The sequence below is a fragment of the Lepeophtheirus salmonis genome, chromosome 5 (assembly GCF_016086655.4).
Source record: "Lepeophtheirus salmonis chromosome 5, UVic_Lsal_1.4, whole genome shotgun sequence".
In the NCBI taxonomy this organism is placed as follows: Eukaryota; Metazoa; Arthropoda; class Copepoda; order Siphonostomatoida; family Caligidae; genus Lepeophtheirus; species Lepeophtheirus salmonis.
In genome coordinates this window covers 54,802,243-54,819,246 of record NC_052135.2, presented here as the reverse complement: position 1 = coordinate 54,819,246, position 17,004 = coordinate 54,802,243, and the positions used below count along the sequence as shown (strand labels likewise).

Genomic DNA, 17,004 nt, shown 5'->3' with positions numbered 1-17,004 from the left:
TTTAAACGTTGATACGTTGAACAAAAATGCTTTGTTGTTCAGCCCAGGACTGTTACAAAGATTTATCTTTGAGAAGGGGCTTTTTGAGAAAAAATTATGAAGATTTTGATAGAGTGTGTTTTTTATAAATGCAAAATTTGACAAATAAATATCTTATAAAAAGTGACAAATAACGAAATTGACAAGTAAATATGTTTAGAAAGTGACAAATAGTAAAATTGATACAAAAAATTATTTTTTTAAGGGAGACAAACTTGGCAAAACACATTTTGAAAATAATTACATTTACAATAATGAAAACCAGAGAAGATATGGACAAATTTCCTTTATTTTAATAAATGACAATTTTTTTTTTTAAATATTTCAAAGTTATAACTTTTCCCGAAGAAATGTTATTTTTACCAAATTTACAAAAAATATAGTTTTAAAATAGAAAAAGTTTCAATAAAGAAAATTATAAATTTAAAATTGTGACAAAAAAAAATGATAAAAAACGTTTACTCTTTTACAAATTTGACTGCAAGCAACTCTGAGAAGAACAACATCAAGCAAGGACATGGACAGAAATGACTCTGATATAGATCTACAATTTTACTACAAGTCCAACGAGAACTAACACTTAAAATTAACTCCTCAACAAATCATCATTATTCAGGGTAGTCCACGGGATTATAATTTCTAGGGGCTTGGTTTTCTGAATTTTTTTTTTTTTTTAAATTAAAATATTTTGGAAAAAAATCCAAAATATTAAATTTTTTTACAATAAAATTCAAAAACCCATAGCTATTCTCAAAATATTAATTATTTTGGAAAAAAAATTTCAACAATTAAATTTTTTGGAGATTTTTTTAAAAAATCCAAAGCTGTTCATAGAAATATTTGTTTTTTTGCATTAAAATTTCAAAAACCAAATACTGAATATCCTTTTGTTTTGTAGAAAGATTGTAAAAATTCATAGCTATTCACATAAAATAAAATTCTTTGTAGAAAAATTGTAAAAATTCATAGTTATTCAAATAAAATTAAATTTTTTGGAGAAAAATTTCAAATATAAAACTTTTAGAAAAATAAATTCAAATATTAAAATTTTTGGAGAAAAATTTGAAAAATTGAATTTTTTGCAAAATTAAATTTTTTTAAAGAATTCAAACATTAAATTTTTTTAGAAATTCAAGTATTCAATTTTTCTAGTTAAAGGCAAAAATTAATTAATTAGGAGGGGGGGGGGGTACTGCCCCTCCAGCCTAACCCTTACGGACGCCCCTGTTATTACTCTTCATCTTTCACTGCCGATAGGAAAACTATCAACAGATCATTAAATTGGTCAGACCTATTGTTGGGACCAGTTTTTAGAACTGTCGATCATTAAATTTTTCTTAGCCCTTCATTACTAAACTGGGATTTTTTGTACACCCAATTATACAGAATTTCTTGAAATCTGTATAAAATGGCTTACATTCCCGAAACTTTTTAGTATGATCCTCAAACATCCTTCATAATAAATACTAATTTTGTTGTTGCAAGAATGGATTTTCTTTGAACTATTAGTAAATTTTGCAATTTTTAATCAAGGTTTGGCGAATTTGATTAATGTGTTCCCTTTTAAGTCGTTCTTTTACTTTTCCTAATTCTTTTTTTTCCAATTTGAGGTATACGCTTTACGACTAATGTAATATCACCTGTTATCATTTACACTGCCTTCAACTTTATCAAAAAAATAATGAGTACATTTTTGCTACCCAAAATTCAATAATATTTCGTTGAATTTTTTATGAAAAATAAAAACATACTATTTTGACTATAATAACGGCAAATTTAATCTTGTTATGAAGATTAATTTAAAAAATTATGTTTCTTATACATTTTAATTGATATGTACCATTGCAAAATGAATGAAATTTATAGAAAATTTTAAATTACGAGAGTCTATGTCAACTCTGAATCATTTAATCAAATTCCATTAATGTTGGTAATAATGTTTTACCCAGTTTATTAACTGCCTCAAAAAAGGCATGTTCAACTAACAAAGAGTTAGAAATGTCGATAGTGTATTAAAACAAAGAAGAGATATCAGATATGTATTAAAAGCATGGCACATATTTTCCGTAAAGTCATTTTTGAGTGTATCGTAGAATTGTGACACTTGATACACAGCTTGAAGATGGAATCACTCGTAAATGAAAGCTGGTCCCATCTTTATAATATTTCCCATCGGTAACCTCGCTAGGAGAATTTCTGTAAAGGGACAAGAAGTCTATGTTTAAAAATAAATAAATAAATTCAGCATTTTTTTCCACAAAAAAATCCCACATGAACTTACTGAAACGGATTATTACATAAAAACTGCGAGTACAATATGGCTCAAACTTTGGTGAGTAACTATCAACAGATGCTAGATAGATGTGGATAGTTTTTATTTACGAGTGAGCCCATCGTCATGTTGAGCTCGGAAACTTTTCAGACCACCCTCGTACATTTATATATATAGCAACATACTTTTCAATATGAATAAATTTATAAAATAATTTTTAATTTCATTTACCAATATATTCATTTAAATAAATCATGTCTACGATAAAACTATGAATGTAACCACTTAGTGACAGGTCTTATTTATGACGATGCGGTTGTTTGTCTCCCCCTCCCTCAGTTCTACATACTTACGTCTATAGTCTCCCTTGCAGAATAGTGTACTAGTAACATAGATATAGTATATTCATTCAGTAACTCTCAAATTCATGTAGATGTTGTAGTAGAAGTATAAGATGGAGAACATCTAAAGGGTGCACAACCTATCTTTGCCACGAAAAATATTTGTTTTCAAACTGAATTTCCTCTCCAAGTATTTATCAGATTAAAAATAAAACCAAATACTGAAAGCTTGATGAATTCTAATATATTTTATTCAATAAAATCACCTCCGGGCTCCATTACAGTCTCTAAACAAGGCTATAATGGAGTTGGTTTGTCGTTCCATCGCGTCCAACATAAAAAAATCCATCAGATTCAGATCTGACGTTTGGAGGCCAAAATTCTAGTAAAATTAAGCCTTCGAATTTGTCATGGAGACATTAGAGACTTTTTTGAGATGTGGCAGGGAGCCACCGGTACCCCAAACGAAATGAAACCCCAAACAGCCTCAAATTTTAGAGTCTTCTAGGTGCAAATGGGGGAGGGAGGGGTAAATGACAGTAGTGGTGGTGTGTTTCATCCCATTTTAGGGCCCGACGGCACCCCAAAACAGCCCCCACATTTGAAATGTCAATTAGGGATTTTGATGGACGCTTAGTGATTGATTAAATAGGGGTGGTGGGTTTTGCCCCATTTTGGGATATGGCGGTACCCGAAAATATCCCCAAATATTCGGGTTTTATAAGGGGGTCGGGAAGGGCCCTTACTGTTAGTTTATATATAAGTGATGGTAGCAAGGTATGTTTCAGGTGGGAAATGTCTGCATGGGATATATCGCAACACCCTTATTTTATATTCTACAGTTGACGTTCTGTTGGCCGACGTTTTGTCTGGTCAACGTTTTATTTATTCGACTTAAAGTTCGACGTTTTGTCCATTCCATGTTTTGTCGGTCGATGTTCATTCGTTCGACATTTTGTACATGCACCGGGATTTTCAGCCCTTGTGTTATAATATATGTAAATAGAATTATATCTTAATCTTACACTATTAAGTTTCGCTATAATAACTAATTGTCCACTTGAAAAATTAATCACACCTTATTTTTTCTTTATATTCATTTTTTATAGATATTCCAAGTCCTGGAGCATCCTCTTGAGGAAGAGAAGCTGACATCTCTCCAAAATCTCGTTATCCTTGAGCGAGAAAATTTCCTACGCTTCATATTCAACGGAAGTTGGAACTCTCTTATACATCGCAACAATATTGATCGTCGACTTCTTGAGTACGAACAGACTGTTTCTGTGGCTGCACAGGAAGGAATCGACCTAGTAACTAAAGACATTCAGTATGAATGGAACTATATCCAAGCCGTGTTCTTTTCTTCGACAATCCTCACTACCATTGGTGATTATGAGTTCTTTTTGTAAATTATTTACTTCTTGAAGGAAACTTGTATTTTAACTTTGAGGATTAAAATCATATCTAAGATCAAAGATATTAAATTATCAACAAACAAACAATGAATATTGTAAACATTTAAGTTTTGGTGATTTATACGTAAATAATTGAATAATTTCGAATTCGCATTTTTTGGATTCGAATAAAGTCTTGTTTTTTACCGTGGCATAAAGGAAAATTTAGCTGTGGGTAAGGAATCAGAATCTAAGGATTTACTTCATTGGTGGGCCAAACTTTTATGATGTAGTGAAGCTGCTGCTAGTCTTAGTTTCAATATCCGTTTAGTATACTGTTGTTTTAATTGCGTCAATGTCCCAGTATGACATTACTACCGTATCGTTATACTGATCAACACTATGTAGAGGTGAATTTTTTTTTAGAAATTTCACACGAGATTTTTGAAAACATACTATTTAAACATACTATTTTGATGACCTTTTTTAAGAAACATATTATTTCAATGACCTTTTTTAGGAAAAGACCAATTACTACATTTTTAAAATATTTTTTTCTTAAATTCAATTATTCAAACTATTAAATCCAATATCTGCAAATTGAATAGAACTTAAAGAATATCCTAATACTGTCCTTTTTAAATTTATATAAAAAAAAAAATTTCAAATAGAATAAACGATGATTAAGATTCTAGGACACTTTGCCGAATTGACATTTACTAAATGACATTTTTATGCGAAAAAAAATATTTGATACTGGAATCTTATTTAATTATGATTCTTATTTATGTTACTCGACTTTAAAAAGATAAAATGTTCAATTATTTTGCCAGGAATTGCAATCATCAAGTGTTTATTATAATTCACTGTGTTACCTCTCAAACAAAAAATATACACTGTATTTCATTGGTTGTCAGCTATCGATGTTCGGACTTTTTGGGTGAATATTTTTGAATGGTTTTTGCAAGGACTTTTACTCATTGTGTAGTGTAAGTTTCTTGTCCAATGACATGCCTAGCTTGATAATGATAGAATCAGAGACGATAATTAATTAATGGACACTTAACCATTAGAATTAGTGGCAAATAGTTAAACAATTTATTGTATAAAATCGGAACAACATAGATATGAATCATAATTACATAGTATTATAGTATTAATTATAATCGTCAAATATATGTCTTATTATTTTTTGAAAAGTATTTTTCCTGCAAAGTGTACACCCACGGATGAATAAGAGTAATAAAGGGGCTGATAAACCTTGAAACTTTTAGTTATAGTTTAACAAATAACTCTCAATAGTAAGTAATATTATCATAGAGATAAAATACATAGAGTGCTTAACCTGAGCAAAAACAAGGGAAATATTTGAAGCCGAAAGTTAGTTGACAAAAACAATTAAAAATATAGTTATTTATACATCGATCACTTGTATGGAATCATCCTATACTCCTATAAAAACTGAAGAGGTCCATAAAGAAAAATATAATCAAATGTAAAATACATTTTACATTGTCCACACGTCATACTTTCTCTTTCTATCTCGAAATTGGAGAACAGCAGATAGTTGAAATTCAATACTCACAACCTTTTAAAATAAGGAAATAATTTTGATAAGCGATGAATATGTCATTGGATTAGGATGAGAGGGCTCTCGACTTTTTTGAAATATTCGGATCCAAAGGGGATGAAAGTTGAAAGTAAATGGACGCTATCATTATGTGGAGGAGGATATGAGTTTGTCTCTTATGAAGTATTTAGGGGGGGGATTTGACGTCGATTCGTGGAAAGAGGAGAATCACATCTCGTCGAAACTTTTTCTTGTATCCACCATGAGCCCCATTTACAGTATAATTACTGGATGAACGTAATAGATATCATGGAATGGAACTGCTATGTTATCAAATCCATTAACTCCTGGAACAGAAAACTATTTCCATGTTATTAAAAGGTTGAATTTCAAATATCTGCTGTCGCTCTCTTTAATTTCGAGATAGAAATAGAAAGTATGACGTGGAGGCAACTTTATACAGAGTGGTCCAGTAAAATCTGAACACTTTGAATTTTAAACTTCAACAAGATATATTTCATGAATTAACGAATTTCAAGAAAATTAATACTATAATATATGTTTGTCAAAGCTATAAAAACATTAATGTAGCCGCCCTTAGCAGCAATGATTGCTTCAAGACAGCGGCGGCCTGCCACCCACTGTAGATGTAGTCATCTGTAATGGCGTACCAGTGCTGGCTGACAGTGGTTTTGAGGGTATCGGTGTTTGGATGAAGGACGCTGCAGGCCTTTTCCTCAACATGCACCCATAATATGTAGTCAAGGGGGTTGGCATTAGGGCTGTAGGGTGGACAAAAGGGTTAAAAATAGTTAACAAGATCTGAAAAGACACAATCTTGCAACGGAGGAGATGGGTTTATTTTATTGCTGGTGTCAAAAGTGACCATTCACCCTCACAAGGATCTTTCCACCCACTTTTTTTGGTAGCTCTGCAGACATTCTGGCGTAAAACCCAGAGATCTCTTAAATGTGCCCTCATTGACTTGAGCTATTTTCTTTAACTTCTACGGTTTCAGTTTGGCCTTTTTGACAGAGCCCTCTCCAACCGTTTTGGACTTACTGACGGCATATAAGGTGGTCCTGGAGACACTCAACTGCTTGGAATGTGCAAATGGATATTCGTCGATCACGTTCTAGTATAATTTTTTCGACTTGTTCGTAAGCTAGAGAGCTCAGATTTGTTTTATTTTGTAATTAATAGTTTATGCTTTAATATGTCGAAATATGAATTCCGATCGCTCAACCTTCATTAATTATTGAATTAGTAAGTGTTCAGATTTCAATGGACCTCAAATACATTGAGGATGGAACAAAAAATATTGAAAGCGCCCTCTATGTTGTTGAAATACCTATTTATCAATACTGCAATTTGAATTGTTTGGTCAACTACGACGGTGTGAACTTTTTCTATACACCATCACTCTATATTTTTTATCCCTATGAATATTACCCTACACTGGTTCGAACTAAAAAGAAAGTTTTTGAACATTTATCAAATTGTAATTTGCATTTATATTTTCCTTTAGATTTGTACTTTATTATATCTGTCAAATGAATGAATTTATTTAAAATCTGTCTGAGAGAATCAAAATAATGTATTCGCTGTTTTTTCAACGTAATAATATTCACATTTTCTATCGCTCTTTCTTTCTGATTTATGTCTTGAATCAATTTCATATTTTCGTATTCAATTTTTGGGTTTTTCTTTATAGTTGATGTATGTATGATGAAGTATCTACATATAGATTTCTGTCAACAAAGAATCATCATCCTTACATTCAAATGAGCAGATTCATATTAGTCTGTGTTAAAAAATTTCATATTTTATGGAATCTATATATATTAATGCCTTGGTTAGATATACATATATCTTTGCATCGCCCTTGAAAGTGAAGGCGGATGTGTAGTTTTACAGAGTGGGAATCCAAAACTTGAAGTAGCGTTGTTTTTAATCGAGAAATATCATTACGTAACCAATCGAGAGCCAAAACAAACAAAAACAAGGTTTGTTTCTATCCGCTGTGTAAAAATGTCAGAGGAACAACCCAAATGGCAATGCGTACACAATCTCCTCCACGTCGATGTCAGTACCTTGATGGCTGCAGAGATTACTGGGATCTCCGTCTGGACAGCCTAAAACATCAAGAAGTCAATTTCAGCCCCATACAGCCAAGAAAACCAAAAACTTCTACTATAACAACTTCGGGATTGCTTCCATGTGGCCCTGATCCAGACTAGCCCCATGCTCCGAGCTGCTATCATGACCGCTTGGTACGCCATGGATACGAACTTCATCGTCAAGAGATGCCAATCAGTCTGCCAGCGGGTTGAAGCTGTTTTTGTAATTTAGTCATCCTGCAGCAAGTTTTGGGTTACCACTTATACAAGTAAAAAATATGACCTACCGGTATGTAAAAAAAAGAAACAAAAAATGAACCTGGTCAGCCTGACAATTGAATCATGTTTGAGAGGAGATCAGATTGGCTGTTACAACGTTTCATTAGATTAGCTGCAAGCAGCTGGAGAGTGAAGGAAATAAGCAGAAGTCACACTAAGTAACTAGCAAGAACCTAGGGAGAAAATACTCGCATGTCAATCCCCAGTTCTACTCTTAGTTAGTCCAACATGGGCTTATACTTATAAATCTCCAGCCAATGATCAGTGTTATTCTACATTATTCATGAGCTCATACACTTTATTTTTGATATTCCCTCTCCATGAATTAACAATAATGATAGCTGATTTAAAAAATAAAATACACTGTTTAGTTTGTAAATATAAAAAGTATCACGCTCGTGAAAGCTAATTTTTTATTCATGCATATTAATATTTAAGTGTTAAGATTTGAAAAGGAAAAACGGTTAGTACTATCATTATTTTCTCTTTTTGTTCATTCTTTAATAGAATGTCGTAGTGTCAACATCTCTCTGATTGATGAATTCCTGCCTACCTTTTGTATAATTTTTATCACCAAATGTAAGAAATAATAATAGTATAATACGGCGTTAACTTGCTAACGCAAAAATATACACAGTATTTTGCTGTCAACTCTCAATATTTATGTTTCTTTTCCCATAATGAGTGTCTGAACGTTGGTTAATTCAATTAGAATTATCTCTTGTTAAGCTGTGAACAATTCCCAAAAATTATTAAGTAACTACCAACTGATTTTGGTCAATTTTTTCTGTCACTTTTCGAAGAAAGAGTGCTTGGTATAATAAAGTTAACGATGGGATAAATGTTTATATATAATTTTTAACAATGCCCCTACACAAATGATATTTTAAAGATTGAAATTATCCTTTATAGCAGTAATACATTTTCTCCCTCTAAAATGATAAGTGTAAACCCCCGTTGGAGAAGTTAAAAATATGACCTTAAACAAATACAAGACTTTTTATAGTTTACTTGCTTGATGTTGTTCTTCTCAGAGTTGCTTGCAGTCAATATGGTAAAACGTCATAACAGCTAGGCTATTTCCTCCATAGCATTCTTTAAAACTACCAGGGTTACCATACTCATTGTTTGGCTTCTTTTATTTATGTTCAAGATTGTTTTATACAGACATTATTAATTATTTTTGTGTATGTATGCTCTAGAAAGGGACGACTATGAACGTATTGTTGTTCTATACTTATATTAAGAAACAATTAATTATTTTCGTCATCATGAACATAATTATAAGATCATTATCGTCGTTTATCCCTATATACCATACATACATATATATTTGTGTGTATGTTTGTTCAACCCATAGTTTATAAATAGACATTGCATTTACATACATACATACTTACGGAGAGCCTCATCCATCATGGGCAAGTTTCAATACCCATTTATTATTTCATCGTGTATGATGGCTTATTAGGGTGGCCCTTAAAAATCATTTATTTATTTGTACTTCTCTCTAGTGTTGTATTGGTTATATATTATTCACAAAGTGCTGTGACTGGATGTAGCCTGGGAGCGCAACATACATTTTTCATAGGCATCTTATTATGTGAATAATATACCTACATTTTATATTAAATGATATTATTCAAGAGTACCTATGGACTACAACGTGTGGCCATTGTTTAAAAAGAAACTTTAAGTGCTTGCTACAGATGCGCTTACTCAGGTAGGATGTTGACTGTTGTTTTGGCGGCAAGTCAAAAGTGTTTGGAGTCAGTGAAGAAAAATGACATTGATCAACGAAGTATTTACTCAACAATTGTGAAAAAGGTAGAGTATCTTTGTTGCAATCCGCGCCGGACGAGACAATGTTGAAATTGCAAACTTCTTAAACCTGCATTGAGAGTCAGGAAAGAATTGGAAGAGTTTAGAGGTATGACATCAAGTCTCTGCTCCATACCACATTGAAAAGAAAAAGTTGGCCTCTGATTGTCAGAGTGTTTTTTTTTTTTACCTTGTTAGACCCAATGTTTGGCCTGCAGGCTCACCGTACATCAATCACATGGACTTCTTTTTGTAAGGTGCAATTGAACGATATACCAACAGATCCTCCTCCGACACAAAATCCGAGTAGATATCCCGGAGAATTCCAAATCTGACAAAGGAGATGTCATCAAGACCTGCTCCTGTTTCCAAGATCAAGTAAAGGCTGTTATTGACAAAAAAAGGAGATTATTTAAAAAATGATTCAGTTTTGTTTTGGCATTGGTTTAATTAACATCTAATGATGTGTTTAAGAGAAAATCGTTTTTTTATTTTTTAAACTGTATAGCACCTCACTTGAATATTATCATTCAGTATTATTATGCTGCAAGACAACTATTTTAGTCAAAAATTTAATAAACCAACCTGGTCCCTCACCTTTGCATGTCCTGCAAATTTTATAAATTTTTTTTAAAGGAATATATTTTCACACAGAACCGATTAAGAAGGTGAGAGAATGAAATTATAAATGTTGATTTTTTGTAAGTATAAAAAAAAGAACCACCCTAAATTGCATATGTACCACAATGTACATAATCTATTAATCAAAACCATTACGTCCTTCAATCATAGAATTATGTAATATTGTTCATATTAATTATCGTAAATAGGGCTCTAAATTAATTGCTATAAGTGGTGGCTTATGAGGAGAGGAATTGTTCAACTTTAGCATCTGCAATTTTGTTCACTGGATGTAGGAAATTAAGGAAACGTCAGACACGTTGTTACCTATAAACATATATAGCTGTATAAAATATAATTGTCCGGTATGGAAAAATTTAAAAAAAACGAAAAAATGACATGGTAGCCCGTACAATTGGAATAATGTTTGGGAGAGGAACAACATTACTGTCATGACGTTTTATTGTATTAGAAGTGAGAAGCTATAAGAGCATGGAAATAAACAGTTTAGCAAGGATATCGACAGAAATTACTCCTTTTTTAAGGATATATTAATGATTCAGAGCCATATTCGGCCGTGAAAGAACCAAATAGACAGAAATCACATTTAATAACCATTAAGACATAACAATACAACATTTCTTGAAAGTCAGGAACGACTTGAAATTAAAGTATAATGGAAAAGAACCATCCAATTAAGATATGTATGCGATTTTTTATAAAGAGATTAAAAATATTTGGACCAAAGATCCCGAAGGAAAGAGTTATTCAACTGCTAAAAGCCTATTTTGAAAAGTACCTCAATTTGAAAAGATATCTCAAAAGCAAACGAAATGAACTAAAGTATTTTTTTAACTCATCTGAGAAGCTTTTCGACGTTGCTGCTTGTAAATGCACTTTGTATGAGTCTTGTTTGTGTATAAAATCTAATAAATTTTCCATCCATGCTAGAAGTTTTTGTCAGTAGTAAAATGAATAGTCAATGAGAGAAACAATCAAGTTATGATGAATCGGATTTTGTCTCCGCAAATTGTCATAATCATTACATGAGTGAATATTTCTTGGAAGCGTATCAAATAACAGAGGCTTCCCAAACAGAAACACCCTTGACAGATACACAATCCATTTCAACGGCAAATTGAAATATATTGCCATATCCAAGGTCTGTGATAGACACAATCGGTCGTTGCTTCTACTTTTTACCTAACGTTGGCTTAGTTTCTCCCAAAATTCAACTCTGGGCATTGATAAATCAAGATTCCCCGAGCTCTATCTAAAGCTTGCATAGAAATTTTTTTAAAGAATGAAATGTGTGATAGCTCTTGATTTGAACCCTACAGTTTGAGGTCTGTTATGGATTCTCTTATCGTATTTTTTTCCCCAGAAAACCTGATGATTAGTATCTTGTTTGATGAGTAGAACCATCCTCGGGAGTTGGCATTGCGAAAAATAATAAAACCTAGGGGACCTGAAGGTACAAAAAAAAAAAAAACACAATTTCTAAACTACCAAAAGTAAACGTATTTGCCAGAGATCCCACCGAGATTATTGTGTGGTACGAATGTCAAGTTAAAGAACCACCGGTTTTTCGAAAATTTTATAATGAGAACATTCAAATCATGACAAAAGATAAAAAATTAGAAATGGTTGACTTCCTCGTCACACAAAATCTGTCTAAAGATATGTTAAACTGGGAGCAGACGCCTCACAATGTGTAACCAAAATTTGTTTTAGAGATGTTTCATTAGAACCAGATTTCAATTTTAAGCAGACATGTCAAATTTCGGATACAAAAATAAGCTTAAATTTTAAGTTTTTTGTCATGGATTAGAACTAAATTTCTACTTTGATTATTTTATTTTTCTATGTTTTATATTATGTATTGTTTTTCATAATTAAATACCTTTTAAAATTACTTTTGATACTAAAGTAGACATACGTTTTAAATCCGTGAGAATGTAAATTTCAACAAAACTTTGAAGAGAAGTAAAGACCTCCAAATGATACACAATTTAAGTTTTTTTACTATTATTGTAATCTGTGTAAAATTGCAGAAATTCCATAAACTCTTGGGGATAAAAATAATAATTGGACAAGAGGCCCTAATGTATAGTGATCTTCTTTAGCGGCCATGTCGTTTATCAAGGTTGCCAACATATACTCTTCTTTTTTGAATTTACACTCTAGAGGATTTAGAATCTTTTCACATCCTAAATTATAATACTATTTCTTATTATTGCAGGCTACGGAAATATCGCTCCTGTTGGAACTCCAGGTCGAGTCTTCTGTATTCTTTTTGCCATCATTGGAATTCCTTTTACACTTTCCGTCATAGCAGACATCGGACAAATCTTTGCTACTCTTGTGTCCCTATTTTGGAGGAAATACAAACACTTCGTGATACCTATTTACAATCGCTTCAAGTCTCTTTGTAAAAAAAAGAAGAAAAAGAAAAAGGGGGAAGGGGAGTCAGGTGAGGGGGAGGCTGGAGATGATGGTGATGAGAGTGAGGATGAGGATGAAGAAGGATTCGGTGGACTCTCCATGGGGGGCAACATGCTTACTGCCCTTGCTGCTTTAGCATTCCTGTGCTTGTTTCTAAGTATCGCTGCCATGATTTTTAAACTATGGGAGGATTGGTCTTTCTTTGATGCTTTTTACTTTTGTTTTATAACCATGACTACGATAGGATTTGGAGATATCGTTCCTGGTGAGATATTTATTACTTAAATTATTAGTCCCTTGAAATGCTGCAAACAGGGTTTTTCATCGTTCAAATGTCGAAAAGTATGACCACATATTTTGTAGTTGGCTATTTATTTTTTTAAATTAAATTTTCACTTCAACGTCAATAACCCGCTCATTTTGAATTCAATTGAGCATGAGGGTTTGTTAGTTTGTAAAAAAGGCAGGAAAGAGTGGCACCGCCGTCTTGTAGCAAAATAATACAACTCCTTGAATGATAATGATGTATGTTACTGACATAGAGGCCCCTGTGAAAATTCTTCTCAGTATGCGCCATTTTTTTCAAAACAGCAAGCTACATACTGTCACGTCATCTCGGGGATAATATATATTTTTGGGTTCGCTCATGTCCTATTCTTTTCAAAATTTGTAACGGCTTTATTTAAACATAGAAAATCAAAAATGTAAATTTGATGTCAGTAAAATGAATTTATAGAAAGTTAAAAACCTTCTTAGAAATAATTTACAATAAGGCATGTGGCGGATCAGGGTAGAAAATAAAAATATATTGTTGTAAACTACGTATATACAGCTACACTAAGGTAGAACAAAACAGTTTGCAAATCCAACGATTAGGACGCTTATTCAAGTTTACATAATTAGTTAATTCAGTTATATGTGGTTAACTCTAGGGGGTTGTTTTGGGGTGGAATGGCCTGATACAGAATCAATTTAAACATTTGCTCGATTAAACTTTGAAACCTTTCTTTTTTATTCTTTTGGCAACATTTTATTTGTTTACTCCCGTATTAATTTAATTAACTAATCGAACCATTCTATCTTATTTTTCAGATATATCCGGCGGAGGTATGAATTATAATTATTTGATTAATATCTTATTGATAATGAATGACTCAATGATATCACCATATTTTTATTTAAAAGTTAGACATTACTTTAATTAAATTAAGGAATATATCATGTGAAAATAAAAGATAAATTCAAATCGATATGAACAAGTCCATCAAGATTTCTGTGAAATTAGAAGTCCGATCTGAATTAAATTTTAAGAAAACTTTATTATCACACATTAACATATTATATTTTTCAAAATGGTCTCAGTATGATCTCGAAACGGCCTTTAAAGTCGTTGCATGTCTTTTTGAGGTACTCCTCTGATATATCAGTCTATTTTCTCTCTACCTTATCCTTTAGGTAGAACAAATTTGAGTGAGGAGTATAGACGGAGTTTGTAGGAGGGTTGGGCCATCCCCTCTTCACCCTCCCCTCTGACTCTCAAGATTTATTACAGAAACTAACTACCAAGTATGAAAATAAATTGATTGAAATTGGCTCTCCCCAGAACAAATATTGAACTTTGCCCCTCCCCCCCTTGTATAAATTTCAAACTCTGCCTATGATAAGGAGTGGTATAGGCCGTCCCCTTTTAAATGTTCAACCCCCATTATCAAGGACTGTTTTTTGATTATAAAATAAATAAAAAGTATTTAAAGCTTATAGTCAATCAAAAAAAATTCTCTCCATTTGCCTAGTTTGACTACATTTCCTACTCTAAGAAGTATTAAATATATTTTACTATAAACATGGAATGAATAAATATTTTTTGGGAATAATTATCCTACTTTTTTCGACCCTACATGGTTTTTCGAAATAAATTAAGACACAATGTATTTTCCCTTCAGCTGTTAATATTAATTTTCTTCAGTTGACTTTATGGTTTAAGTCAACAGACTCTAAATATTATAAACTCGAAAAGAATATGATACATAAGATTTTGACTTTTTATTAATTTATATCAATCAAGGACTTCAATTCAAGGTAAATGGTATATAATACCCATTGATAAAGTAATATTTCTTTCTCTATAATAACATTGAAATAATAAATCCGCCCATAATAATGAACAGTTGGCAATAACAATGTTAGTGAAGACCATTTCTTTTCTCTTTTTCAAATTATTCTTTCCTTTTAGTCAGTCGAAGTTGCGAGTTAAAAAATCTCGTCATGTTAATCGATCACAACAAAATGTATGTATAATTAAAATTGTCACTACGACCACTACCTTGTACGAATATTGATCAAGTGTTTTTCGTGTCACGGGTTGGTTAATAACTTTCACATGTAGCTTTTTTATACATTTGCAACCTCGACTGAGAAGAGGGAAATGAATCATTTGAAAAATTAACCTTCTACTTTTTCTTAATATCCAACTGTTAATTATATTAATTATTATTATAGAGGAAAAATAATAATATACAATGGATATTATATACAATATACATTAAACCGAAGTTTTTGAATTATATAAATTAATTTAAAAAAGCAAATCGTATATCCCTTAGGAGTTCATAATACAAAGAGTCAGTTCCTTTAAATCTTACAAGACTCAACCATAAAAAAGAAAGAGGGATGATTTGAAGACGAAATTGAGGCCGTCGTAGTTAATTAAAACTTCAAATTGAAGTAGTAATAAATAGGTAAGTTAAAAACATAGAGGGCGCTTCAAATATTTTTATGTTCATCACTGTACTTTACAATATTATATTTTTCTTCATGGAGCAGTTTGTAAAGAAGTAGAGGATGATTCCATACAAGATGTGGTGATATTGATGGATAAATAGGGATGAACATCGTGTGTATTGTTTAGCTGACCCACTTTTTTCGGTATTGTTAATCTGATGAATGAATTTGCTTTTCCTCAGCTCATGTAAATATTATTTAACTCCTGAGTCTTTTCCTACTACATTTAAATGTATTCAAACTCTGATTGATCACTCGCGTGTGCTCATAAAAAGAGAGAGAGTAACTTGAAGATTTGTTCCGGAGCTATAATTGTAAGTCCTTGTTGGACTCAGAGTAGAATTGAGGATCGATATCGGAGCAATTCTTGCCAATGCCTATTTTGATTTCCTCCCCCGCCCTTTTTCACAGCTGATCTTAGCTGATTTAATAAGACGTCATGAGAGCTAAGCTACTCGCCTCCCACACATTCTTCAAATTGGCAGACTCAGCATATTTATTCTCGTTATTGTTTTTTTAGATCCCAAAATAGACACAATTTTCCTCACTATAAATATAAATAACTATATTTTTCATTGTTTCGGTCAACTAACTTTCGGCTTCAAAAAATTTCCCTTACTTTTGCTCAACATAAAAGGTCAATGTATTTTATCTCTATGGAAAATACCCAGCATCTGTATTTATTTCAAAAAGCTTGTTGTATTTGCCTTGTCATATCCAAAAATGACAATTTGCCTGTCAGCAATAATGATTTTTTTTTTTTTAAACAAACAATTATTGACATTTTTTTTTAATCAATGGACCAAAGTCAAATCTATGATCAACTTTTATAACATTATAAGTTGCATAATAGGATATTATGTATGTGTGAACAAAAACAATTTCTTTTTTAACTCAATGGCCCAAAAGTTATGAACTTAATTGACATTATGAGGACATTAAAAGCTCTCATGCATAGCAATATCCATTAGTAACTTATAAAAAATAAATGTAAGAGAGATTCAACAAGGCAGTGTTTGACACGATGCTATCGACTGAGAATATATAAATTGTTCAAAGAGATAGAAAAAATATTTTTCAATCCCCTTGTTATACCTCGAAATCTTTGCTCCATACAAATGAAAGTCCCAAATCAATTGATATTTAGCCAGTTTCGCCAACTGTGGAGTATTCATATAGAATTAAAAAATACTGAATAAAAGTGTTCGGAAATAATTATATCCTGGTACCGTTTAGGACTAACGACCCCACCTCTTAGATAATTTACAATTATCATATAGCCCAACGGGGCATGAACCTTATTCACTTATGTTAATTTGTA

The 17,004-nt window shown here is 31.9% G+C and overlaps 1 protein-coding gene across 2 annotated transcripts in view; it reads left to right on the top strand.

The window, feature by feature from the left end:
- LOC121118740 (TWiK family of potassium channels protein 7) overlaps positions 1-17,004 on the top strand; it is a 218,981-nt gene that overhangs the window by 197,343 nt on the left and 4,634 nt on the right. For both annotated transcript variants that reach the window (XM_040713324.2, XM_040713325.2), the window contains 3 exons: positions 3,762-4,038; positions 12,700-13,167; positions 13,995-14,009. In XM_040713324.2, coding sequence (XP_040569258.1) covers positions 3,762-4,038; positions 12,700-13,167; positions 13,995-14,009 — 760 coding nt within the window. The remainder of the gene's footprint in view (positions 1-3,761; positions 4,039-12,699; positions 13,168-13,994; positions 14,010-17,004) is intronic.